Genomic DNA, 26,787 nt, shown 5'->3' on the forward strand with positions numbered 1-26,787 from the left:
ATATAAATATATTTGCATATGTACATGTCTTTATCTAGACCTCTATAAATGCCGTTTGCCTCCCAGCTCTTTCCTCTATTTCCCTTTATTTTCTTCCTGTCTCACTATCATGCTCAGTCCCCACCAGGGTTTCAGCAATTCCTCTTGGTTACATTACCCTTGATCATGCCCTAGCAGGCCTCCCACACCCTCCTCATCACCGATTTGCATCAGTTATTGTTCCCTTGTCCCTGGGTTTGTTAACACCACTACTTTTACCCCCACTTTCCCCTCGCCCATGTCCCCCCGGAACTGTTGGTCCCGTTGTTTTCTTCTCCAGATTGTTCATCCAGCCTATCTTATTTAGACAGACCTGTGGAGATAATAACAAGCACAAAAATAAGACAAAGCAAAACCAGTCAACAAGATACAACAAAACAACAACAACAAACCAATGACAAAAAACCCAAAACAAAACACAAGAAAGAAAAGCTTGTGGTTAGTTCAAGGACTGTTTGTTGGCCTCTAGGAGTGTTTTCCTGTCCAGTCTGTTGGGGCACCACGCCCTGGCCACCTTCAGCATTCCCTGGGGACCTCGCAGCTCCGTTCCCTTGCTGTTCTGTTGCACCCCCTTAGTGTTTTGCCTCAGTGTGGCGGGATCAAATCGGGTGCAATTCATTTTATTAACCCAAAACAGTCATTTACAATTTGTCCAACAGTATGGCAAAGAATCCTTAGGCTGTAGTTACGAAAGTGTCAATGATTTATGTCTGTTGTAACTTGCCATCATTCTGGTTGTGGTCTTCAAAAAATTCTCTCTTTTTCACTCTTCCTGACTCTTGATGAAATTTAAATAAAATAATAGTTTCCCTTGTTCTGAGCTTCTATTGACAAATACGCATAATGTGAGATATTCCCTGCTGCATAGCCCGATTTATTCATTCCTTTTACCTTCAGCTACTGTTTCTCCTGCTTCCCATTTACCATTACTTTTTCCCCAAACGTTTCCATCTTGGGGAGGGACATCAGGTTCAGCTGTTGTGCCAGTCCAGATTACTGGTAGCAAGACCATCAAGCAAGCGCTTCCCTCTCAGTCCGTCCCACTCCTGTTGGGTGGGGTTACATAGGTGCAAGTCTGAAGGGATATCGTGACCACTAGACAATACAACTCTAGTCAGTCAACCACAGTTTTGCCAGATGGGGAAAGGGTAGAATCCATCCCATCAGGCCCTTGGGAATTCTGGCATACAAGTTTATGGATTTAGTTACAGTATCTTGCTGAGGTATCACCCCTGCCGCTGCCACTCACAGATGCATCCCTGGGCCTGGAACTGCAGCATCCAACAGGAAAAGCAACTTAAGGTGATGTGAGGAAGAACTGTACAGTGGCTCTCCCATCCTCCCCCATCCATTCTCCCACATGCTCGGGAAAGATGTGGAATTCTATCCAGTGGTGACACTCCCTTTACCCCCTCATGTCGAGTGAGAGCACATACTTGTGAAGGCGTGTAGCCAGCCCTCAGGCCTTTCTCTCCCCTTGTTTTAGATACCAAATATGTCACATGCTTCCCTCCTCAGTTTCAGCAAGTAAGGTGGCCTTATCTGCATATCACAGGTTAATAGGGCTTCTTCTGATCCTGATGCCAAGTTCTTTTTCTCATAGTCCAGTTTCTCAGATAATCTGCTCAACAGAGTTTCAATAATCGAGGTAAAAGATTACAACTCTGATACACACCTTTCCTGATTTTAAACCACTCAACACTCCACTGTATGTGATATTAAAGGTGTTTTTGATTTAATTTGTTTTAATTTCTGCTTCTCTTTAGTCAGCTGCCTTTGGAATAGGTACAAGTACGAGTCTCTCCCAGTGAGTTGGCGAGGTAGCTGATTTCCAGGTTCACTGCCATAGATAAGTGTTTTGTCAATTTGTTGAAACATTTCAATATTTATTCTGTCAATTCTTGAGGCTCTTAAAAATCGTACTGACGATTTGCTTTTTTATGTACAGTGTTCTGGATCATCCCATAGGTCTGTCAAGTCTTCTGTTTTTACTGTTCATTGATTCAAATCTACACTTGAGACATTCGCAATCCAGGTGGGACATACTCAAAGTCATGGTCTTGTTTTAATTTTCTTCAACTTCAACTTACATAGGATGGTCTGTTCAACAGTCCATCTGGCTGATAATATTGAACTTCTTCATTGTAGCTTCCCATACATGTAGTCTTTTGTTAGTGTGTATTCCATCTGGCAAACTCCAAGTGTGTAGTTGCTGTTTATGCTGCTGAAAACAAGTCTTTGTAATTAAAATGTCTTGCAAAATTCTATTGCATGATCTCCACCTTCATTGCTATTACTAAGGCCATATATTCCAACCACTGTTCCTTCATCTCTGTTTCCTTTTTTACATTCCAATTGCCAATAATTAACAATGGCCCTTGACTGCATGTTTGATCAATTTCAGAATAAAGAAACTGGGAAAAAATTCTTTAAATTCCTCATCAGTGGCTTAAGTGGTTGGTTTGTAAGTTTGAATAATAGTCTTATTAAATGAATTTCTTTTATGCATATAAATATTATTTTATCACAGACCGCATTTACTTCAAGACAGATCTTGAAGTGTTGTTTTTGATGATGCATGGGACACAATTCTTTTTTATTTTATTTTAATTTAAATCATTTATTGGGGACTCACACACCTCTTATCACAATCCATACATACAGCTCTTATGTCAAGCACATTTGTACATATGCTGCCATCATCATTTTCAAAATGTCTTATTTCTACTTGAGCCCTTGATATCAGCTCCTTATTTCCCCTCTCCCCCACCCTCTCTCAAGAACCCTTGATAATGTATAAATTTTTTTCATGTCTTAATCGACCACTGTCTCCCTTTACCCACTTTTCTGTTATCTGTCCCCCTGGGAAGGGGTTATATGTAGATCATTGTGATCAGTTCTCCCTTTCTCCCCCAATATCCCCTTACCCTCCTGGTATCGCTACTCTCATTATTGGTCCTGAGGAGTTTATCTGTCCTGGATTCCCTGCGTTTCCATTTCGTATCTGTACCCGTGTACACACTCTGGTCTTGTAAGGTAGAATTGAGGTCATTGATAGTGTGGGAGAAGAAGCATTAACGAACTAGAGGAATGCTGTATATTTCATCAGTGCTATACTGCACCCTGACTGGCTCGTCTCTTCCTGTGACCGTTCTGTAGGGGGGTTGTCCATTTGTCTACAGATGGGCTTTGGGTCTCCACTCACGCTCCCCCTCATTTGCATTGATATGTTTTTTTTCTTCTGGGTCTTTGATGCCTGATACCTGATCCCATCGACACCTTAAGATCACACAGGCTGGTGTGTTTCTCCCATTTGAGCTTTGTTGATTCTCATCTAGATGGCTACTTGTTTGTCTTCGAGCCTTTAAGACCCCAAATGCCGTATCTTTTGAGAGCTGGGCACCATCAGCTTTCTTCACCCCATTTGAGTATGAACCCATTTTGTCTTCGGTGATCATGTTGGGAAGATGAACATCACAGAATGCAGTGTTCTTACATTGAGGGAATACTTGATTAGAGGCCCAATGTCTGTCTGCTACCATAATACTTAACATATAAATATATGTACATAGATCTATTTCTATATTCTTATATGTAAATATATTTACATATGTGCATGCCTGTATTTAGATCTCTATAAATGTCCTTTGCCTCTTAGTTCTGTTGTCTATTTCCTTTTACTTTCCTCTTGTTCCACTATCACATTTAGCCTTCATTTGAGTTTCTGTTATTCCTCTAGGCTACATTGCCCTTGATCAAGTCCCACCAGCATCCTACACTTTCCTTGCCATACATTTCAGATCACTGTTGTTCTCTTGTCCCTGGGTTGGTTGATACGCCCCCTTCCTTTCCCCTGCCTCCCCCTCACCCATGTCTCCTCCAACATCCCCCCCACACACCCTGGGAACCATCCAGTTAGTCCCATTGTTTTCTCCTCCAGGTTGTTTATCCCGCCTATCTTATCTAGATAGGCATGCAGAGACAATAATAAGCATAAAAACAAGGCAGAGCAAAAGAAAACAGCAAAACAAAACAAAAATCGAAACAATGAAACAAAACCAAAAAAAAGACAACAAAAAAGAAAAGCCTATGAATAGTTACAGGTTTGTTTGTTGACCTTTAAGAGTGTTTTCCAGTGGACTCTGATGGGGTGCCATGCTCTGGCTCCAGAGTCTATTTTTGGTATTGCCCAGGGACTTCATTGCTTTGTTCCCCTTGCTGCTCTGTTGCACGCCATCATGTTTCACCCCGGTGTGGTGGGGACAGATCTGGCACAGTTGCCACACTGTGTCTTCAGTGTGTCCCAGTGAGGGACATCGTGTCTTGTGGTGGGGCTGGCCCTATGGTCTTCTCTGCATTGGCTGCTCCAAGCGGAATACGTTCCCCAGGGCTTGGTGGCTGAGGAAGTATCCCACTCTCTCTCCTGGGATATCATTCCTTATGAATTTGTTATTCCAAGAGTAATAAACCATATGATTCTTTGATTCAAAATGGCCAGTACTAATCTCTTGATCTTTCTGCATTTCAGTTCATTTTTCATGACTTTCACTATTCCTACGTAGATTCATACTTGAAGAGTCCACATTCCAGTTAATAATAGATGCTGCAGCTCTTTCCTCTCGTTTTGAATTGTTTCTCAGCAGCAAATGAAGGTCCCAAATGGTTTTCTACAGCATTTATGGTCAAATCTACTTTGAGAAGATAAGCTCTTCCTCAGTTGCTTTTTCAGTGCCTTCTGCCCCGTGGGGCTCCTCCTCTGGCACTATATCTGACAATGTTCTACAATTCATAAAGTTTTCAGAGGCTGATCACTTGGAAGTGGACAGCCTAGTCCTTCTTCAGAGCCTGATCTTAGTCTAGAAGCCCCACTGAAACCTGCTTACCTTTGGTGACCCTTCTGATGTTTAAAGTACTGATATCATAGCTCCGGGACCATGGCAACTTGCAAATCACCACAGTACAACCAGCTGGCAGAGAAATGGTGCCACGGAAACCTTAGCAGGGAGAAATTAAACAAACCAGGCTTCTTTATAATTCATGCATTTGAAATTTAGCATCCAGAGCACCAGACTTAACAGATAGTTTTCAATATCCTCAAAATCCTCTAAAATTTTTTGAATTGCTTACAGTAGTCCAGAATGATCCAGTCTTATCTTTCCATCTTAACTTTTTATCTCTGCAAAGTTGTGAAAAATACATTTAGCAGTTCAAACTGCAGATATTGAAAGCAGCTAATAAAAATAAAATAATGATGAGTTATGTTCAAGAGTAATTTATCCCAATACCAAAATTTTGACACATATTTTAATGTTACAAAAGCTCAATCTTCTATAAAAGGAAATAGAGATAGTAAAAACTAAAGGTAGACAGTAATTATGAAAAGAACTATTCATTTTTCAGGCTATTACTTATAACTTCATTTGTTCAATAAATAGTTATTGACTACTGTCATGAATTGAATTGCATCCCCCAAAGTGATGTGAAAGCCCAACCCCTATACCCATAAGTATGCTCTTGTTGGAGAATAGAAGCTTTTCTCTTCTTATACGTATGAGGCCAGAGTGGAATAAAGGAAGTCCTAAACTTGATCATTTCTGAGCTATAAAAAGAGCACAAACGAAACTAGCCGATGAACTAAAGATTGACACCATGGTCAGCACAAGAGGGCTTAATAATGCAAAAGGGTCTCCCTCTAGGGCCATGCCCTACATTTGGACATCCAGCCTCACAGAGGGGGAGAAAATAAAGTCCTGTTTCGTAAAACCATCCTGTGTACTATTTGTGCTACCAAAGCACCAGGTAATAGGACAAGGACCTGGAGTGTGTGCCAGGTGCTGAGGAGACCGCAGTGTAAAAGAAAGACACTACCAACAGAGCCAGGCATTAAAGACAAGATAGAATCACAGCTCTTCCCTTCTTCAATCCTGCCTCATCACCAGACTTCACTGATAAAATGGAAACTTCTTACAGCCTGTCTAAAGCATGGTCCCTCAAGATTCCATTTCTGCTTCTTTCTCAAGACCCAGGGTTGAGTTCCTATCCCCTTTATGCTAATCCCCTGGCCATTCCGCTGCCCCACTCTCCCTCTTGTCTTCACATACTGTCCAATGTTGATTCCTTGCCTGTGAAGTTCCTTTACTCTAGATTTCTTGGTGACCCTGACTTGTTTCAGAGCAAAAGAATTTTATTAATTTAAAATAAAAAGAAAGAATGAGTGAGTCACTACCAGTTGTTGAAAGATTTCCCTGCTAGACTGCAATTTCCAAGAGGATCTAGTAGCCTCTTGTTTAATTTTCAATATGAGCCAAAATAGACTAATGTATTCATTATGACGCTGTTATTTTTTAGCAAAGTAAATAAGGTGAAAGATATTCTGGGGAGAGATAAAGGGTGAAAGATAAATGTAACTATTTTCTGTGAGAAGGTAGTTTTGCCTATAGAAGGCATAGACAAAGTGATCTTAAAGCCCTGTTTGTAAATAAGCTACAGTCTTAGGTTTCTCCAAAGAAAAAAAATATATATACATACATATACATATAAATATATGTGTGTGTGTGCATGCACATGCATGCATGCACAGTGGGTTAATCATTGGCTGCTAATCAAAAGGTTAGGTGCTATGAACCCACCAGCTAGTCTGTGAAGATATAGCAGTTTGCTTCCATAAATACCTATAGTCTCAAAAACCCAATGGAGCTCTTTTACTCCATCCTGTAGAATAACGGTGATGTTTAAGGTTGTGTGTCTACTTAGCTGGGCCAAGATTCTGTGGATTGGTTGTTGTGATGTAGACATCCTCTCATAATATAATTACCTCCATGATGTGATCTCTTAAGAGCAGTCAATTGAAAGGGAGTTTCCTCTAGTCTGTGGCTTACTTCCAAGATCATGAGGATGCATTGACAATGCTTGCTTGCTTTTTACGGGATCGACTTCCTGCAGTGGCTCAACACCCGATGGCTAGTTCTCTGGACTTGTACCAGAAACCTGCTTTCTTGCTTGCCAATCAGGAACATGCTATCTTACCTGTTAATTCTGCATTCATTAGTTTCTGCAGCCAGGAGCCTGCCATTTGAGCTACCTATGTTGAGTTTATCAGCCTCTAAAGCTAGGTAAGTCAGGAAAAGTCTCAAGCATAATCTTTGACTTGAACTTGTCATTGTTACAACTGAATGATGCATTTCATTGAGATAAATCTGTATGTGTACCCATATGTGCTTCATTGAATTGATTTTGCTTCTGAAGAATCCAGCCCTAAGGTTGTTGCTATTTATTGAAATTGATTCAATAACAATGGAATATATATATATATATGGAGAGATAGGGATAGAGTTGGAGATAAAGAAGAATAGGTGATATGTAGGTAGAGAGAGAGAGATAGTAAATAGACAGATAGGAGAGAGAAAGATCTAGTGATTGTTGGGAACTGAAAAAATCACACAGGCCTGGGGATGGGGAGCGTTATGAGTAATATAATTCTGGGAAAATGTACATTTATAGTCTGGAAACAAAAGATGTCTTAGGGAAGCTATCCTTTTGTTCTGAAAGTCTTCAACTCTTGGGTGAAACTCATTCATATTAAAGAAGGAAATCAGCTTTATTTAAGGTGAACTAGTTTCATCACATGCAACTGCCTTAGAAAAGCAAGTAAACTAATGTTTTAAAACAGCTGTACTATTAACCATCGCGATCGCACGTTTGTAATATGTTGTTATTGTTGGTAGGTGTCCAGTTGAGTCAGACTCAGGGCAGGCTTATCCACAGCAGAACAAATCACTGCTCGGCCTAGCCAGCCTCACAACTAGTACTATATGTGAGTCCATTTTGGCAGCCACTGTTTCCACTCATCTTTCGGAGGTCTTTTTATTTTTATTTACTTATTTCTGTGGCCCCAAGCATAGTGAGTTATGTATTGGGGTTCTAACAGCAAGATTCGCAATTCAAAACCATCACTCTGTCTGAAGTCTTTGGACATGTTATCAGAAGAGACCAAAGGTTATAAAAGCTACCAGAGATGATGGAATGCTAAAAAAAGACACCAAACCTTGCTGCCAAGAAGCATTCTGACTTTACATCTCCTAAGATACCTTTCTTTGTTCTTTTGGCAGTCTGGTTACTTTCAATATTCTTCACCAGAATAATTAAAATGCTCCTATCTCCCCTATTCCATGTCCAAGCTTCACATGCATAAGAGTAAATGGAATATACCGTGACTTGGGTCAGGTCTCTTAAATACTAAAAGTTGCATCCTTGCTTGTCAAAACTTTAAAGATCTCTTGTCAGCCCAAACACAAGAAATTCAGAGCATATAAACCCCTTAGGACCAATAAGGGGAGCAATGATACTAGGAGGGTAAGGGTCGGGAGTAGGGGGGAGTAAGGGGGAACGAATCACCATGATTGACATATGGCCCCACTCCCAGGGGGATGGACAGCTGAAAAGTGGGTTAAATGAGAGAGTGGTCGGTGTAAGACATGGGGTGGGGGGGAGAATAATTTATAAATTATCAATGGGATAATGGGGTAGAGAAGATGGGGGAGGGAGGGGGAAAACGAGGAACTCATGCCAGTGGCTCAAGTAGAAAGAAAATATTTTGAAAAAGATGGTGACAATATATGTACAGTGGTGTTTGACATAATGGATGGATGTATGGTTTGTGATAAGAGCTGTAAGAACCCCCAGTAAAATAAAGAGCTGTTGTAGAGCTAATTTACTCAATGCAATATGTCCTTTTATCTCTTGACTGCTGCTTCCACAAGCATGGATTTTGGAAGCAAACAAAAAAAATTGACAACTTTCATCTTTTCTCTATTTATTGTGGTATTTATTATTGATTGATCCAATTGTGAGATTCTTGGCTTACTGTTTAATCCATATTAAAGACTTCAGTCTTGATCTTTATCAACAAGTGCTTCAAGTCCTTCCCACTTTCAGCAAAGTTGTGTCGTCTGCATATCACAGCTTGTTTATAAGTCTCCCTCCAAACCTGATACCACATTCCTCTTCATATAATCAAGCTTCTCCGATTACTTGCTCAGCCTACAGACTGAATAAGTATGGTGAGATGATACGAGCTCGATGCACACCTTTCCCAATTTTAAGCCATGCAATATTCTCTTGTTCTGTTCAAACAACTTCCTCTTGGTCAATGCATAGTTTTTGCATGAGCTCAATACACTGTTCTTTAATTTTTATTTTTCTCAGGTCTATATATATCACTTGTTATGATTCATGCAGCCAAATGTCTTTGTAAAGTCAATGAAACACAAGTAAACATATATCTGATATTCTCTGTTTCACCCAAAATCCACCTGACATCAGCAATGCTCTCCTTTGTTCCAAGTCTTCTTTTAAATCTGGCTTCAATTTCTGGCAGCTCCCTATCAATCTACTGCTATTGAATAATTTCAACATTTACTTACATGTAATATCAATGGTGTTGTTCTGTAGTTTGAGCATTCTATTGTCACCTTTCCCTGGAATGGTTATAAATATCTCATTTTCCCAGCCAGTTGGCAGAATTCTTCATCATCTTGTTGAAATATTTCAGTGGTATTCTGTAGATTCCTGGAGCCTAGTTTTCCCTAATCTTTTTTTAAAATCATTTTATTGGGGCTCACACAACTCTTATCACAATACACACATACATCAATTGTGTAAAGCACACTTACACATTCGTTGCCCTCATCATCCTCAACATTTTCTTTCTGCTTGGCTTTCTGGAATCAGCTCTTCATTTTCCTTTTTCCCCTCCCCACTCCATCATGAACCCTTAATAATTTATAAATTATATCTTATCTTACACTGCCCGGCATCTCCCTTCACCCACCCTTCTGTTGCCCATTCCCCAGAGAGGAGGTTATATGTAGATCCTTGTGATCGGTTCCCCCTTTCTACCCCGCCTTCCCTCCCGATATTGCCACTGTCACCGCTGGTCCTGAGGGGTTCATCTGTCCTAGATTCCCTGTGTTTCCAGGCCCCATCTGTAGTGCTGTGTATCCTCTGGTCTAAGCAGGTTTGCAAGGTAGAATTGGGATCATGATAGTTGGGGGGAGGAAGCGTTGAAGAACTAGAGGAAGGTTGTGAGTTTCATTATTGCTACCCTGAACCCTGAGTGACTCATCTCCTCCCCACTACCCATCTGCAAGGGATGTCCAGTTGTCTATAGATGGGCATTGGGTCCCCATTGTGCACTCCCCTCATTCATGATATGATCCCCGCAACCACCCCACCCCTTTGATGCTTGATACATGGTCCCCTCAACCCTTCGTGATCACACATGCTGGTGTGCTTCTTCCATGTGGACTTTGTTACTTCTGGGCTAGATGGCTGCTTGTTTACCTTCAAGGTTTTAAGACCCCAGACGCTATATCTCTCAGTAGCCAGGCACCATCAGCCTTCTTCACCATACTTACTTTTATGCACACATTCATCTTCGGCGTTTATATGCGGAAGGTGAGCACACAGGATGATTTTTGTTCTTTGGTGTCTGCTACCTGATTCCTTCAACACCTCGTGATCACACAGGCTTGTGTGCTTCTTCCCTGTGGGCTTTGTTGCTTCCGAGCTAGATGGCCACTTATTTACCTTAAAGCCTTTAAGACCCAGACACTATATCTTTTTATAGCCAGCACCATCAGCTTTCTTCACCACATTTGCTTATACACACGTTTATCTTCAGTAATTATGTCGGGAAGGTGGGTATCATGGAATGACTGGTTGGCTGAGCAAAGAGTGCTCTTGTATTAAGGTAATATGTGTGAGGTGGCCCAATGTCCACCTGCTACCCTAATACTAAACCTATAAATATATGCACATAGATCTATTTCCCCTATAATCATAAATATATTTACATATGTACATGTCTGTATTTAGGCCTCTATGTATGCCCTTTGCCTCCTACTCCTTTCCTCTGTTTCCTTATACTTTCCTCTTTGGGGCCAGGCATGGGACCCCATCAGACTCGTCCGGAAAGCACTCCTAAAGGTCAACAAACAGACCTTGAACTATTAACAGGCTTTTCTTTCTTTCTTTTCTCTTCTTTTAGATTTTGTATGTCAGTGGCTTTTTTGTTTGTTAATTAGTCAGTGTTGCTGCCATCATTGCCGTGTTCTCATGTGCCACTTTGGTGCACATATTATTATCTCTGCAGGTCTATCTAGATAAGATAGACTGGAAAAACAATGTGGAGAAGAAAACAACGGGACTAACGGAGAGTGGGAGGTGGGGGAAGGGAGGAGGTGTTGGCCAACCGAGGGACAAGGGAACAACAAGTGGTTCAAAACCAGTGGCAGAGAGGGGATGGGAGGACTGGTAGGGAGTGACCAAGGGCAATGTAACCGAGAGGAATTACTGAAACTAGAATGAAGGCTGAACATGGTCCCTAATTCTTTTAATGCAGCTTGAATTTCCGCCTCCGGTACCATGGGTTCTTGATCACACATGATGCCTTGAAATGGTTGAATATCAAGAAGTTCTTTTAGCACAGTGACTCTGTATTTCTCCCATCTTCTTTTGATGCTTTCTTCGCTGTGCAATATTTTGCCCGTAGAATCTCTTAATATTGTAAGTTGCAAGGGGGGGGGGGCAGTGAAAAAGAGAAAGCCCCTCCTCCAGATGGAGTGACACTGTGGCTGCAGCAATCAGCTCAAGCAGAGGAACATCATGATGATGGTGCAGGACTGGGCGGTGTTTCCTTCTGTTCTGCCTCAGGTCACTGAGGGTTTGAGCGGACTTGAAGGCACCTAACAACAACAATAGCATCATAATCCTTTCCTTTGCCTTCTCCAGCTGCCCCTTTTTCCAACGGAGACACCGTTTATCCTATGCGGATGACCATCCCTCTCCGTGCTGAGATTAATAGAATATGTCCCCGGGGGGAATCCCAGTGATAACTATCAGAATGAGCAGGTGACAATATAATAGTGTGATTTGGAAAGAAGCTGTAGAAGATTGAGTAATTTGGTGAGGACACCATTTCTCCATTACATGAGCATTTGGTTAAAGTCCTGAATAATATTGAGGGAGAACTGGTTCAAGCATTTCTTCATTGTGCTGATTAATTTACATACTAGATTTCTTGTTAGCACAAAGCAGTTCCATGGAGCTTTCTGAAACTTAACAGAAGAATCTGGTCATTGTCTAACCCATAGCCTGATCACTGCCGGTGAGGTGATTCTGGCTCGTAGCCGACTTACAGGACAGAAACGACTGCTCCCTCGCTTTTCTGACGCTGTAGATTGCTGCGGGAACAGACAGCCTCATCTTCCCCCAGCAGTAGGTTCGAACAGCTCATTTTTCCAAATGCCACTTTGAAACTTCATGATGGGATCCGAGCTGAGAGTTTATTTTCGTTAACAAGTATCACTGTAAAGGCAGTCTACCAAAGTTCCATGAGTTATCACGTTCCTTTCCCCTTCTCTTAAAGGCTTTACCTCTCTTCAATTCAGAATATAACTAATAATGCTTTAACTGAAACTTGCTCTCATTTATTTATGCACCTGCCTTCAGCTTAGTTGAGATGCAGGAAAAGGTGCCTGACACTGAATTCCACTGACAATTCTGAATGTAGAAACTTGGATATGATTATCTGATGACTTTGAAAATTAAGCTATGTTTTCTCCAGTTTATACCACTTTAACTGCTTTGGCTATATAAACTTATCCTATAGAGTAGTAGTTCCATTTATATTACTTCCAGTATTTCTTTCTTTAATAATCAATCTCTAAATGTGCCGTCCATAAATTTATCTTATGAACATAGTCTCTTTGATTTCTGAGTAGGTCTACTATACTGTCGGGTTTTTCCTATCACTTTATGAATATAAATGCTAAATTATAAAGCACTGGATAAATCTAAGTGTATGATGTCACAGGTGAATAATATGTCCACAATAATCAAGGTTGGTAAAATAGTTTATAAAATAGCATTATTTCATTTCCTAGAAACCAAGTTTCATCTAATTTTTTCTTTCCATATGTTTATGTTCATTTAGTCAGGTGCTTTGAGGTAAAGTTTTCCCCTCCAAAAAATATCATAATTTTTCTTCTTCTTGTATGTCACTTATTTGTTTGTATGTTTGTCTTCAAATATTTAATTGTAGTGAAGGTCTTGATGTCAAGTAGCGAAATGCTCTGACAAATTCTACTAAAAATTGGCTATTGTTTAGTGAGCGTATCTAGCTAATACATTCTATCCTGACTTATTGATGTGTCGGTTCCTAGTAAATTATATCTGCTATAACCACCTGAGTAATTAAGTTCCAAATCACTGATAATTGTGTAATTTTAATTAACACCTCCATAATTATAATGGTGTGTTTAGGAAACCATAATCACTGTATTTTCCAAAATAGAAAGTGGAGAAGCAGTACATTGAAAACTAAATAACCAGGTTGTTTTATGCTGGATTCATGTGTCCACTTTGTACTCATATTTCCGCTTGATGAACATGAGTCAAATGTAATGCAGTAGGAGTCTTCTGAAATAATGACATGGAAACCACAGAGTATCATGATCTACTCTTTATGACCCATGCTTAACATGTAAAATAGATGTATTTTTTTAAGTTACAAAGGAATGTGACAATATGAAAAATATACCTGCTGTGTTCAGATACATTATTTTTAAACTTTTAAGCTGAATTTAATATATACCAGAAAGTGAATGCATCATTAATAAGGATTTAGACTAAAATACAAAGTAAGTGGACAAATCTTATGAAGGATACATCAAACACTAAATAGATATTATTAGCAAAAGAATTCTATTGATGGTCATATAAAATGATCTCTCCTTTCATTCTTCCTGTATTCAATAATTTATGCATTCAATCGATAGATATTTTCTGAATGTTTATAATTATAATGTTTATAATCTTCAGGAAATTATCAACTATGTTACACAGTAACATAGTTACTAAGTCTGTATAATGAGGAGATTTCTGTAAGTCAATGGCTTAACCAATGTAAAAGTCTATTTCTTACACATTTATGAAATAGAATTGGTCATTATACACTTCTCCATAATGCCATTCGAGGACACGGGCTAGTGGGATGACAGCTTTCAAAATGGCTTTAGAACAAGAAATTGACTTTTAATAAAATCATAAATAGTATAGATATCTATACATATATCCATATATATGTCACTTCTACACAAGTACATATTCAAGTGAAAGAGAGCCTGGACAAAATATTCTTGTTAGCCTCTCTTGTGGGTAAAGGGACAAAATAAATTTGAGAGGAAGGCAACTTGAAGTCTTTCTGTCCTGTCCTCTAATCACTTAAACAGAAATAAATACCTTCCTGTCCATTAAGAACACACAGAACCTACCTTCTCCCCAATAGAGTACAGCAAATTTCCCTTTGTATTACTACAACCATCTCAAAATCCAGGCTCTCTGGGAAATACTTCAACCTCATTAGATCTTGATGTGGGTTGCTGCAGTTGGGTAGCATGTAAACATACAGGTCATCTGTCTCAATTGCAGTGCCCCCAGCCTCCGCACAGCACAACCAATACAAGTGCAGAAAGTGAACGGGAGAACTGCCGTAGTCACTGCCTTCGGGAAAATGAGATCAAGGCAAGCACAGTCACAAAATCATGCTGTGAAGAGATTACAAAGGTATCTTGCATCTGGCCACATAAGTTCTTTATTCTGGGAGCTACACCAGATTTACTGGAAGGTTCTCCTTTATTCTCTATCCTTTATGACCACATCTAAAGTGCACACAGTGGAGACTATCTTCATTGGGGACTTCACAGCGGATTTCTGGCTGACGCGTACTTGAGGGCCTGAGGGTGGCTCCAGGGGGCACATCTGGTAGCGAGGGCTAAGGAGACGGTGGTGAGGATGGCTGATCTTTGGAATCCAGAAGCAATTGACTTTCCTATATCTTTGAAGTCCCAAATTGTGGGCCCTCTATCAATTTAAATCATAGAACTGTGATATGAACCGGGCACAGACAGTCTTATAGCAAAATTTCATTTTCCTTCGACTCTTTTTGTATTTGCACTGACATCTCTAGCTATGGTTTCTAAGCAAAAATCACTCGCAGTTGGACCTCTTCCCACATTTCCCCCATAGCTGCTCAGGCCCGTACCCTGTAATGGGGCACAGCAAAGGGCACCTGATTACCCGCTTCCAGGCATTGTTTCCCTGGGGTACTCTATCCTGAAACCAAATGAATACCACTTATTTTTTTAATGCCAGCTCCACACTTCTGTGTTAGATTAGCCTCTTATCGGAGATTCAAACTTCTATAATTCATTTAAAATTAAAAATTAATTTTCTTCCGTGCAATACAGCAGCCTAACTGGCTCATTTCTTCCCTGTGACCCCTCTGTAAGGGGATGTCCAATTGTCAACACAAGTGGGAAGAGAATGCTTTGAAAATGGTGATGGCAGCATATGTCCATATGTGCTTGACACACTGGATGAATGTATGGATTGTGGTAAGGGACAGTTTGCTCCCATGATGCCATTTTATAACTTTCTGCGTTATCATTAGTTTTTGCACAGCAAAAACAAACCAAGCCTACTGCCAGCCAATTGATTTTGAGTTCTAGGGACCCTCGATAGGGTTTCTGAATGTAAATACTTACAGGAACAGACAGTCCACCCCATCTTTCTCCCACCAGTGCCTGGTGAGTTTGTGCTACCTGTCATGAAATTAGCAGCCAGATGAATACCTAACCCACAGCGCCACCAGGGTTTCTTTCAGTTACACTAGTTGGTGCTCAGTCGTCACTGTATCCACATTCTGCCAGCTAAGGAGGGGAAGGCGCAAAGTCCAGGGTTAGCAGTTTGTTTTTAAATTGGAAATGACCTAAGTTTGCCCTATTCATTGTGGTGGATGCCCTGTGCTCCCCAGTTTAATCACAGGGGTGGCAAGGGCAACTGGGTCATGTATTGTCTAGCTGTGCGTCCTTTGCAAGAAACGTGAAGTGATAGTTGAATAAATTAAAGATACAGAGTCTGACAGAGTCCATTATGATTATCATTTAGTTTCCCAAATCATTAGCAAATGTGTTGTGTCTCACATTTCCATTTTCAGGGTTCTGAAGGGTAAAATTCCCTCTTGGTGCGTGCATATAACATTTATGATAGCCAATACTTGGCCCTTCCTTATTGTGCTCTCAGTACTGTTCTTTTGCTCTCCCCTGTCTTGCTCAAATGAAATGAGGATAGTAACCCAATGAGAAACATGGTGTATCCAGGAGACATTGCTCTGTGCTACTGTCTTCATGCAGTGTGCTTCGAGAAATATAATCCGAGGCTCACACAGCAAAAGTCATTGTGCCAAAGGCAGGGAAAAGCCACTGTCAAAGCAAGCATTTTTCTCGACAGCCCGTAAACATGGGAGTATTATTTGTCAAATCATATTGCATAATATCATAACTGAAATTTCTTGATAATCTAGGGAACCCATGTAACAACTTTCAGGACTGTGCTATACCAGTATGTGGATTCTGAATCAGATTGATCACCTCTATTAATAGAAGTGCATGAAAAAGAGACACTTCTAGTTTTACCTTATATAACTCATGTTAAGTACACATTCTATAGGCTTAGAATTAAGTTTCTGAAAATCTCGATTGGAAGGATGAGGAGAAAATATCTTAGACAATGAGAGCTGAGCCAGGTAATGGTTTCTCCAGTGTCCTTACCCTAAAACTGACGTCAGTACCTGTTTTGTTGACCAAGAAGATAAAAATTACCTAAAGTCTGTCTCGTTCTCTTTCCTTGCTATCAATGAAAGTTCAAGAACTTCATACGATGGTACCTATGCAATACCTTAAAGGATGATGGCCATGGCATTCAAAGAAACATATCACTTTATTTCTACTGTCTTCTATTCCAACCTAACACTTGGCATCTATAAAATTCGCTAGTTGATATTAATTCATATTAAGTACACACATCTATGTACCTAAAAGTAATGTAAAATCTTGAGATAATTTATAAACTAGAGTTCAAGTAGAGCACAATGATTACCTGTGTAAGGCTGGGTTTGTGGAGAAGCACAGCTAGTGACACTAATATTTGGATGTGTGTGGAAATAGACTTATATCAAGAAATGGCTCACACAGTTGTAGAACCATGTAAGTACACTCTTTTTCCAGTCCATGGTCCAGATGAGTAGCTGGGGAAGCTGGGAGATGAAGTTGGTGGATGCAGACTCTTAGGAATCCAAGGTTGGCAGCCCACTGATGGCTCCTGGGATCAGCACCAGCATGGCAGGAGGTTGATAAACTAGATGCAGGATCCAGATTAAAGATGAGTGATGAGCTTTCCCAAGGAGTCTATTTAAAAAGGAGTAGAAAACAGTCCCTGAGAAGTCTTTCTTGAAATTGTACTGAGACCTAATCAAAGGGACTCTTCCACCACAACGACTAGCTTCTCACAGAGTTAATTACAGTCTAGTTGATGCCATCATGGGGAATTATTTCCAACCTACTAAGAACCTTGGCGCAGCCAAGTTGACACAAAACCTCACTATAACATGACCTTTCAACAAAAAAAATGAATTTGAGGAAAACATTTATATGTATTACAAAGTTTATAGAGGTCCAAGTAAGATTTTTAAATGAATTTACCACCTAACCACTAATTTAAAGTAATTTTCATTTTTCCTACTGTTGTTAAGTGCCATTGTGGGCCTGTGTACAACAGAATAAAACACTGCTCCCGCCTGTGCCGGCCTCACTGTGTTTACTGTGCATAGTGGGATACAAAATTATGACTATTATTGTAGACCACTCATGTTAATGTCACCCAAACCTCCTCTTCGCAATTCACTTTCATTTTTTCTCTATAATTTCATTGTGATTTGGGTGAAAGTTTACAAATTGCTGTGCATTCAACAATTCGTATACATTTGATTCATGGCATTGGTTGCCATCCCCACCATGGAAAACCCATGTTCCCTCTTCTTCCTTGGCTTATTATTTCCCTTTGTCCTTTTGTGCCCTCTCAAGGTTATCTCTGGGTCAACATCGCCTTTTGCAGTTTGTATGATTGATTGTTTTAAATGGGTGTATATCTCACTGGTCTTATCAGTCACTTTATGGCCCTATTTGTTCATTGGCAGAATGCTGAGCCACAGGGTTGAGTTTGGATCCTGGTTTGAAGGGTGTCTACTGGCCAGAGTCTCCCCAAACCTCATTGCTGTTGAGTCAATTCTGACTCACGGCAACCCTGTGAAACTGAACATAACTGCCTCATAGGTCACCAAATAAAGGTTGTCAAATGAAGCAGGCAGCCAGATATTTCTCCCACAGAGCAACAGTGGATTCAAACCACTGAGATGTTGTTGAGAGTATATGAATACTGGGCCACTGCAAAATGAGGTCTCCTAATTGATTAATAGCTAGTTTGCATACATGGTCTGAGGGGAAGCCCTGACATTGAGTCATAAAAGACAGAGAGAGGGACAATTGGAGATGTAGGCAAAGCACGTGTCAGGCAGCTGGAGCAGCAGATGAAAGGCCTTACACCACGGACATGCTTGCTGTGTGCAAGGCTCAGCGAGGAAAGAGTGACCCCTCAGCAGAGTGGGCTAACGGAAGGTGGAAGGTGATGAGATCTGAGGAATATTAAGAGTCCAGATTTTTCCCCTAAAAGATATGAAAGGATCTAGGTTAATGTCTAGAAATGAAACACTTTTCTGTTGCAGATAATATTTGGTCTGTGAAAGGGGGAAGACGCCAGGGCTTGCACATGAACAACACAAATTAATTCAAGTATGCCTATTGGGAAAATAGCAAACATTCACCAGGAAGTTGGAAGTAAAAGAAAATCAACCTTTTGTAGGTCAAAATGTTAATTTTGTCATGTAAATGGAAATGTCCAGTAGTCAGAGGAGACCAGAGTATAGTACAGATGCCAAGGCCTATAATTTCCAGGACAACAGAAGAGAGATGACACTAACACCATAGTATCCAATGTGATTGTCTATGGTGTGGGTGGATTAGAAAGAGAAGGCTTCTAACAACTGAGTCTACATGGTGTTAAAAGCTGAGAAAAATAAATTAGAGACTTCTGATCAAGAACTAGAAGCAAATGAAGTGCTTGCAATGGCCAGGGATGATCAGTGTATTGTGGTCCTAAGAGAATGAGAAAAATGAGTAGATTTGAAATGATTTTGAGGTCTTGACTTGGAGAAATGGGGATCAATTGAAGGAGAGAAGTGAACACAGTAGAGTCACTACAAGAAATGTTTCTGTAGTAAGTTAGAGAAAGAGATAGAAGCTGGAAGAATATGGCATTAAGGCTATGAGATATATAGGATGTCTGGATAGATACTAATCCACAGAGTCCTGGTGGCGCAGTCATTATGCCTTGGGCTGCTAACCTGAAGGTCAGCAATTCAAAACCTCCAGGCACTCTACTGGAGAAAGACAGGCCTTTCTATTCCCCCCCAAAATTATAGTCTTGGGACTGCCTAGGGGCAATTCTACCCAGTTATATAGGTCAATATAATCAGAATTGGCTCAATGGGAGTGCATTTGCTCTCTCTTTGTAGGCGCTCAGACTTGGTGCTTCAAGATATAGTGTAGTGAGAGAAGATATTAAAACTGGCCACCTTGAACAAATTATACTAGCCTCAGTGTTTAGGAGCCCTGGAGTGTGGTGACTTGTCCGGCTGTGATCTGAAAGGTCAACAGTTAGAAACCACCAGCCACTCCAGGGGAGAAAGAGGCTTTCTACTCCCGTACAGAGTGGCAGTCTCAGAAACCCACAGGGGCAGTTCTAACCTGTATGGTCACCATGAATCAGAATTGACTCGTCATAACAGTGCTTGGTTTGGTTTGAGTTTCTCAGTGTTTACAGTCCTGGATTTTTGTTAAAATAATACCAAGGGCACTCTGTTGGTCTAGTGTCATCTTTCTCAAGTAAGAAATGGAGGGGAAATGGCTTTTTGTCAGAGTTATTGAAATGCAGAAGAAGCATCTAACAAAATAAAAATACTGGGTGAAGTGAAATAGTGCATGTATTTTGGAAGGGTAGAGGGTATTGTAAAAATAATTTTAATGTTAGGAAGTAAAGATGAAATTGATACATACTTTGTAACTCATCTGCTGACAAATTTTGAAGTATTATACTTGTTTTTAGGGAAAGTTTGATTTATAAAGGTGAGGTATGGAGATAAAGAAGTCCTGAAGTAGTGGAAGGAAATCGTAGCACTACTTTTTCATAACCTGTATTTTTCATACTGAATATTTAGGATTGTGTTTCATGCCTAGAATTTCCCACAATGTGCCTTCAAAGTCCATATGCATTTCTGGGGTGCTTCTTCCTGGTGACGGTCCCATTGATTGCTGTCTACATTTGTTGCAGTGTGCCAGAGTACTATGACTATGGTCATGGCGTCAGTGAGGATTCCTATGACAGCTACGGTAAGACCTTTACTTTACTAACCCTGTGAACATCCATCAGTCACTGACAACTCAGAAATGACTTCTATCTTTCTCTCCCCAGTTTTTACACAAGTCCAAACTAAATTGATTTATGTAATTTCAGACTAAGATTTGACTTACAGAGCCAGGGCCAGAATATTGGACAGATCAATTTTGATCAAAACTTCAAAAGCAATTAATTGCAATCATAGATCAGTTTCAATGGCAACAATGAGAAGTTTGAATGCTGTTGTAAATGTCTCTCTTTGTTCATTGCCTCAGTCATTTATTTAGCAACCATGCTGTCTCTTTGTAGGCTCTCAGACTTGCCATCAACATTTTATATATTTAAAATACTTTAATATTGTTAAAGGGCACAAATTGTGAAGTGTACAAAGTGTGTAAAGGTCACTGGGTGGCGCAAATGAGTAAGCGTCCAAGTACTAGGGAAAGAATTGCAGTTTGAACTCACCCAGCGGATTCTTTCATTTTCTTTTTTATAGTCATTTTATGGCGAGCTCTTCTAACTCTTGTTACAAACCAAACATATATTCCATTGTTCTTTTATGCCTGAAGGATAGGCCTGGTAATCAGCTTCCCGAAGTTCCCCATAGTTTGCAGGAACTCAGTGGCCATTAACAGCAACAACATCGTTCTTAAAAGTGCCCTCCAAATTCTTAACTTAGTATACTTCATAATCGAGTTTTAAAATACACTGTTTACTTAGAATACCACCGGAAATGACTTGGAATACGGTTCCAGCAGTCATTGAATGCCTACGTCACGGCAACACAGTACCTCACTGCTGAGGTTGCTTCCGGTTCTTAAAGACACATAGGAACACATTTTTCACCGCCTTCAACAGTTAGAAACCACCAGCCACTCGGAGGGTGAAAGAGAGGCTTTCTACTCCCGTACAGAGTGGCAGTCTCAGTTCTAACCCACATGGTCACCATGAGTTAGAACTGTGTTTGGTTTGAGTTTTTCAATGTTTACAGACCTGGATTTATATTAAAATAATACCAAGGGCACTCTGTTTATCTTTATGGGGAGCAGTACAGGAGACAAGGAAGGTTGGCTGTGTTGACATCCCCATGATGAGGCTGTACTGCCCTCTCAGGATGGAAAAAGGAAGGCACAGGTCTGGATGGGATATCTTGAAGTCAGTTTCCGAAATAGAAATATAAACCGCCGCCAGCATTTTCATCCATAAGCTGGTTGCTTAAATCTACATTGTTCCATTAATTTCTTTATAGTAAGTCAAACTATGAAGTATTTTCATCTTCATTCCATAATGAAGATAATGGTGAGGCTCAACTTTTGTTTTGATACTCATATTAACACTAGTTACAACCACACGTGAAATACTTAATGTAGTTCTGTACTAAACAATTTATGTTGAAGCCTAGACTGTAGAAATAATCCTTTGTAGAAACTATTACACAATTATATAATCTAATTCCCATTAGAATCCTACAGTCTGAACAGTCATATTGTCCTCTTTACTTTGTAGATGAGGAATGTAAATCTAAAAGTATTAAGTAAATTACTTCAATTCAATAATTAACAAAGGACAGACAAATTACAATTTGCAGTCAGGGTGTCTAATTGGTTTTATTTGTTTGTATTTACTTTTGTTTCTTTGGGGTTTTGTTTATTAAAATCTGAGTTTGTTGATGGTATTTTATAGAAAGACAGCACAGAGAGTCAATTCCAAATAAGCACCAGGTCCACTCTTTGCCAGCCTGACCCACTCCATACCAAATCCGCTGCCACGAAGCCATACTGACCCCAGGGTTTCCTGGGCTAGAATTTCTTAAAAAAACAGACAGCTTCATCTTCCTCCCAAGGAATAGCTAGGTTTGAACCACTGACCTTGCGGTTAGCAACCCAAAAGGCCATCAGAACTCCTACCTTGCTTTCCCAGCCCCAGTCAAATTAGCCTAATCTTTCACTGCTGCAGGAAATAAGATATTTCCTGACTGTATTTCCAGAGATTTTTTTTCACAAGAAAAATATGATCAGCAAATGTACACAGACCTGGCTCAGTTAGTAAGTTGACATAAAAAGTGTAGCTTTAATTTTGTTGTTTATAGATTTTTCACTTGTTGAAAGGAGGACATAGAAGCATCATGTGGTATTTAAGATGCATAATTATAACCAAATAGTTTGAAAGCCATATCAGTAAAGCAGCTAGGCCAGAAGAAAGAGATCACGTGGCATCCCAGAACACCAATACCTACAGTCTTCTTTGTTTACAGCGCAGTGGTATTTCCCTTCTTCCAAGCATATTCTTAATCAAACAAGAGTCAAACCACATGCCCGGTACTATTATTTACTGGAGCTTGTAGTTGAATAAGATTATGATCCTCTCTTTTAATTTATTTAGCTTTCTGCACATAGGTGGTTTTAGAAATATGACAGTATCCAAGGTAGGCATTGCCTCATCCTGGCCCTTGTTTGTCTACTGTAAATGATTTGATATAATAGTTGTAAAACATTCAGAGACCATTACTCATTTGACAGATACCTATATAATGATTAAAACATGAAAGCCATCTTTCTCAATCCTGGAGCAATCTCTTGATACACACAATCTAATGAGAAGTTGTATTATTATTTATAAATCACTTATAAAGATAGAATTTCCATTTGCAGGATACATCCATTATTTTTTACCCTAGACATCAATGTGAAGAAAATCACACTTATGGGCTTTACGTCACATAATTTCATGCACTGGAATCAATGGCAGGGATACATTTTATATTTAACTGGGTAGCTGTTAATAATAGATGAGATTTCTATTTCTCAATTATTTTTATTTAAAGTGTTAATACCATGTTCATCAATCGATAAGAGTGTGTACATATAAACTACTGCTTCTCAGAACTTCCAGTGGAGATTTAGAATCCGCCAAGTCCGGAGTACAACTCCATCATGCCAGGGGTCTTAGACGACCCTTTTTGATCGTCTGGGTCTCTTGGTGCAAGTGCTAGAGGAAAAGCGTTTTACTGTGAAACTCACACCTGCCCATACAATCAGGTTTGGGGGTTTTTTGTTGTTTTTTTTCCCATTTTTATTCTGGGCCAAATTCCAATTTAACAACAAGGAATTCTCTGCACACAGAAAACAACTGATAAATCCTTTCAGTAAGAAATGAAGAAAATGCCGCAAAAGGTTTTAACTACCTGGGCTAAGTAAATCTCATACAATTAGGCAGCAATCTTTACTTATTAACAGTTTATAGTAGTCAGCACCCTCTTGGCAATTAAAAAGGTTGTACTATATAGACCTTAATCTAGGCTAAAGTAATAGGTATTTTCTTTTGAAGCTCCCCTGCATCATTCCAGTGCCCCAATAGCACTCCTTTTGGTAAACACTCGATTAGACCAAAATCTTTATGTAGCCACTAGTATTGGCTGTAATTTACTAGCATCTTTGTGTAAATATTCATTCAAGAATATACTTCACATTAAAAACGTAGGTATGTCAACTTTCTATCAATTCTAATCCGGGGTATATTTCTTGATTTTCACATCAGACAGAACCATAATGATTCAGGACAGAATTTATGGACTTTATTTTGTTGGGATCAAGAATTGAGGCAAATAGAAGTAATAATTTGCAACCTTTTTCATGATACACATCTCATCATGAGTAGCATAAAGGAGTTGTTGACAGAGATTCCAGTTCCTAGCAGCCTGATGCCCTTCCTTCTCCCCATAATCTTCCAGGCATAGCTGAGGGCAGCGCTGGACCACAGAAGCACCTACATTTTGTTGTTGTTGAGTTTCTATAACTCAATAGCCTGTAACTGTAATTGATATACACCAATTACATAGTTTCTCCTGGTACATCAGTGCCATTGATCACATTATTTGAGTTGTGCATTCTTACCCTCCTTTTATGAGCTGTTCCTTCCTCATAAACATAAATGCATTGCTAATTGAGGGCCTTGTTGATTGTTTTCAAATTTTTCAATTTGATCATATATTTTTTCAAAAAGCAGACTTTTTTCCCCCATTTTTCCTGGTTTAACCTATTTTGTGATTATAAGATGATCTCCGGGAAATAATTTTGGGGATTCACCCAGTCATCATGGCTCAGGAAGTCTATACTATATTCCATGAAAATTGTCAATTCTGTTCCCCATTTTCCCACTTTTGATCATAATTCTCCTATGGAATCTTCTATCAAAATGAAAATTAATGGTAGTTGGGTTCCATTCAATTCTAGTCCTGGGGGTGGATTGTTCAGGGAGAGAATTCACTACCCATTGCACACTATCTTGCTAGGCAGACTCCTTTTCCTTCATTGCTCCCAGAAAGCAAGGCCAGGGCTGCTTGCAAGCTTCGTAGAGCCTAGGAAATATACGCTGAACTAAGAAGTAGAATTTAAGCACTGAATATGCTATTAAGCCAACTGACCAGTATGACCATTAATTCATTACCCTAACCTTCAAAAAAGGCACCGAATCCCACACGTTTTAACTGTACATAGCTTCAGCAGCTACTTTGGTTGTTCATTTCTGCCAGTTCAAGCTTTTAGGCAAGTCAGAATCCAGCTTGAATGTCTGGCCATTTCCTATTACCGCTGTAACCATTGTTGAGTGATCAAAATTTTGCTTGCATGTGACATTAATGATTTTCTTCTATAACTTATGCATTTAATTGGGTCACCTTTCTTGGTGATTGTTACAACTATGCATGGCTTCACGCACTCGACCAAATTTCTTGGTGTAGGTAAGTACTTCAACTTGTTGAAATATTTCCTATTCCATCAATTCCTGGAACCATGCAGTATTTGTTTTGTTGTGCCAATACTTTCAGTACAGGGTGGACGTCTTCCTTCAGTACCAGTGATTCTTCATCGTATGCTCCTTCTTGAAAGAGTTGAACGTGGACTAGTTATTTTTGCTGCAGTGACTGCGGAATCCTTCCTTTTTCTTCTGAGGCTCCCAGCATCATTCAATATTTTGCCATAGAATCTTTCCATAGTGTGAATCAAGGCATGAGATTTTACTTCAGAGTAGATTCTTCCCTTTTGGTTTTTCAACTTTGGGTATTTGCACTATTTCATTTTAATAATTCACCTCTTCTTGAACTTCCCTTAGTAATTTTCTGTTCAACACTTCTACGTTTGCAGTAGGTACTCTATGCTGAAGAGCAGGTTCTAGAGTATTTTGACATCGACTTTGACCTTTCCTTCTTTCCTTCTCTCCTATCTTTTGAATGAGTGTTTGCTTTCTTCATGCATGACACTCCCGATGTCCTCCCACAGTTTGTCAGGTCTTCTGTCATTAGTGTTCAATGAGTCTAACCTATTGTTGAGAAGTTCTCAAATTCATACAAATTAATATTTTGTATGAATTTGAACAAACTCAGCGTTTGCTACTTTATTTTGTTGAGCTTATTTTTAGTTTCTTCAACTTGAACTTGCATATGCGTAATTGATGGTCTATAATACAGCCAGACCCAGGCCTTGCTTTTGCTACTGAAGAACTTCCGCATTATCTCTTTTCACAGATATGTCAATGTGTATGGCTCCATTTATGTCACTGTAAAAGGTGCTTGTGATGAAGATCCCTATTGTAGCATGAATCAATATGTGTTTCTTTTACTAGCTAAGTAGTATGAAATCATGTAATAATACCATTTTCCTTACTAACTCATTTCTTCATGAACACTTAGGTAACACTGGTTTATAATTCTCTGCGTCTCTGTTTGTAAGCCTTTTGGATATATACCTGGCAGCAGGATTACTGAGGCATATAATAGCTTTATATTTCAGAGCGTGTTTTTTTTTCTGGTACCACAACATTGCTTTCCTCAACTCGTCATTTGGGATTCCCACCACTGGTAGACAAGTATTTCACAGATCCTCAACATTTGCTACTTTGTTCTGTTGTTATTTAACCTTATACATCTTAGTGGAAGTCAAATCGTATCTCACTGTGGTTTTGATTTGCATCTCTAAAGGCTAATGACTTTCTCTTTTGTGAAATATCTATTCAAGTCCTTGGCCCATTTTATGAGTAGGTTATATTTTGGTTGTTAGGTCGTCAAAATTTATATATATATATATATATATATATATACACACAGCTTATTTGATTTTTTTTTTTACTGTTTAGGGGGCATTTACTTGCATTGGTAAAAGAGTGGATTTTAAGACAGGGAGATAATCTTCTTTTTTTAAAAAAAAAAACATTTTATTAGGGGCTCATACAACTGTTACCGCATTTTTCCCCTCCCTCATGAGCCCTTGATAGTTTATAAATGGGTATTTTGTCATATCTTGCCCTGCTCGACGTCTCCCTTCACCCACTTTTCGGTTGTCCGTC

The 26,787-nt window shown here is 39.6% G+C and overlaps 1 protein-coding gene across 3 annotated transcripts in view; it reads left to right on the top strand.

Annotated features, from left to right (window-relative positions):
- Window positions 1-26,787, top strand: part of KHDRBS2 (KH RNA binding domain containing, signal transduction associated 2) — a 696,574-nt gene that overhangs the window by 650,855 nt on the left and 18,932 nt on the right. For all 3 annotated transcript variants that reach the window (XR_004047149.2, XM_004696331.2, XM_045294878.1), the window contains exon 8: window positions 20,383-20,441. Coding sequence is in view for 2 of the 3 variants with exons in the window: in XM_004696331.2 (XP_004696388.1) it covers window positions 20,383-20,441 (59 nt within the window). In the remaining variant the exon portion in view is untranslated. The remainder of the gene's footprint in view (window positions 1-20,382; window positions 20,442-26,787) is intronic.

Source organism: Echinops telfairi, unplaced genomic scaffold (assembly GCF_000313985.2).
Source record: "Echinops telfairi isolate 266 unplaced genomic scaffold, ASM31398v2 ScPeMD7_3533;HRSCAF=4204_1, whole genome shotgun sequence".
Lineage (NCBI taxonomy): Eukaryota > Metazoa > Chordata > Mammalia > Afrosoricida > Tenrecidae > Echinops > Echinops telfairi.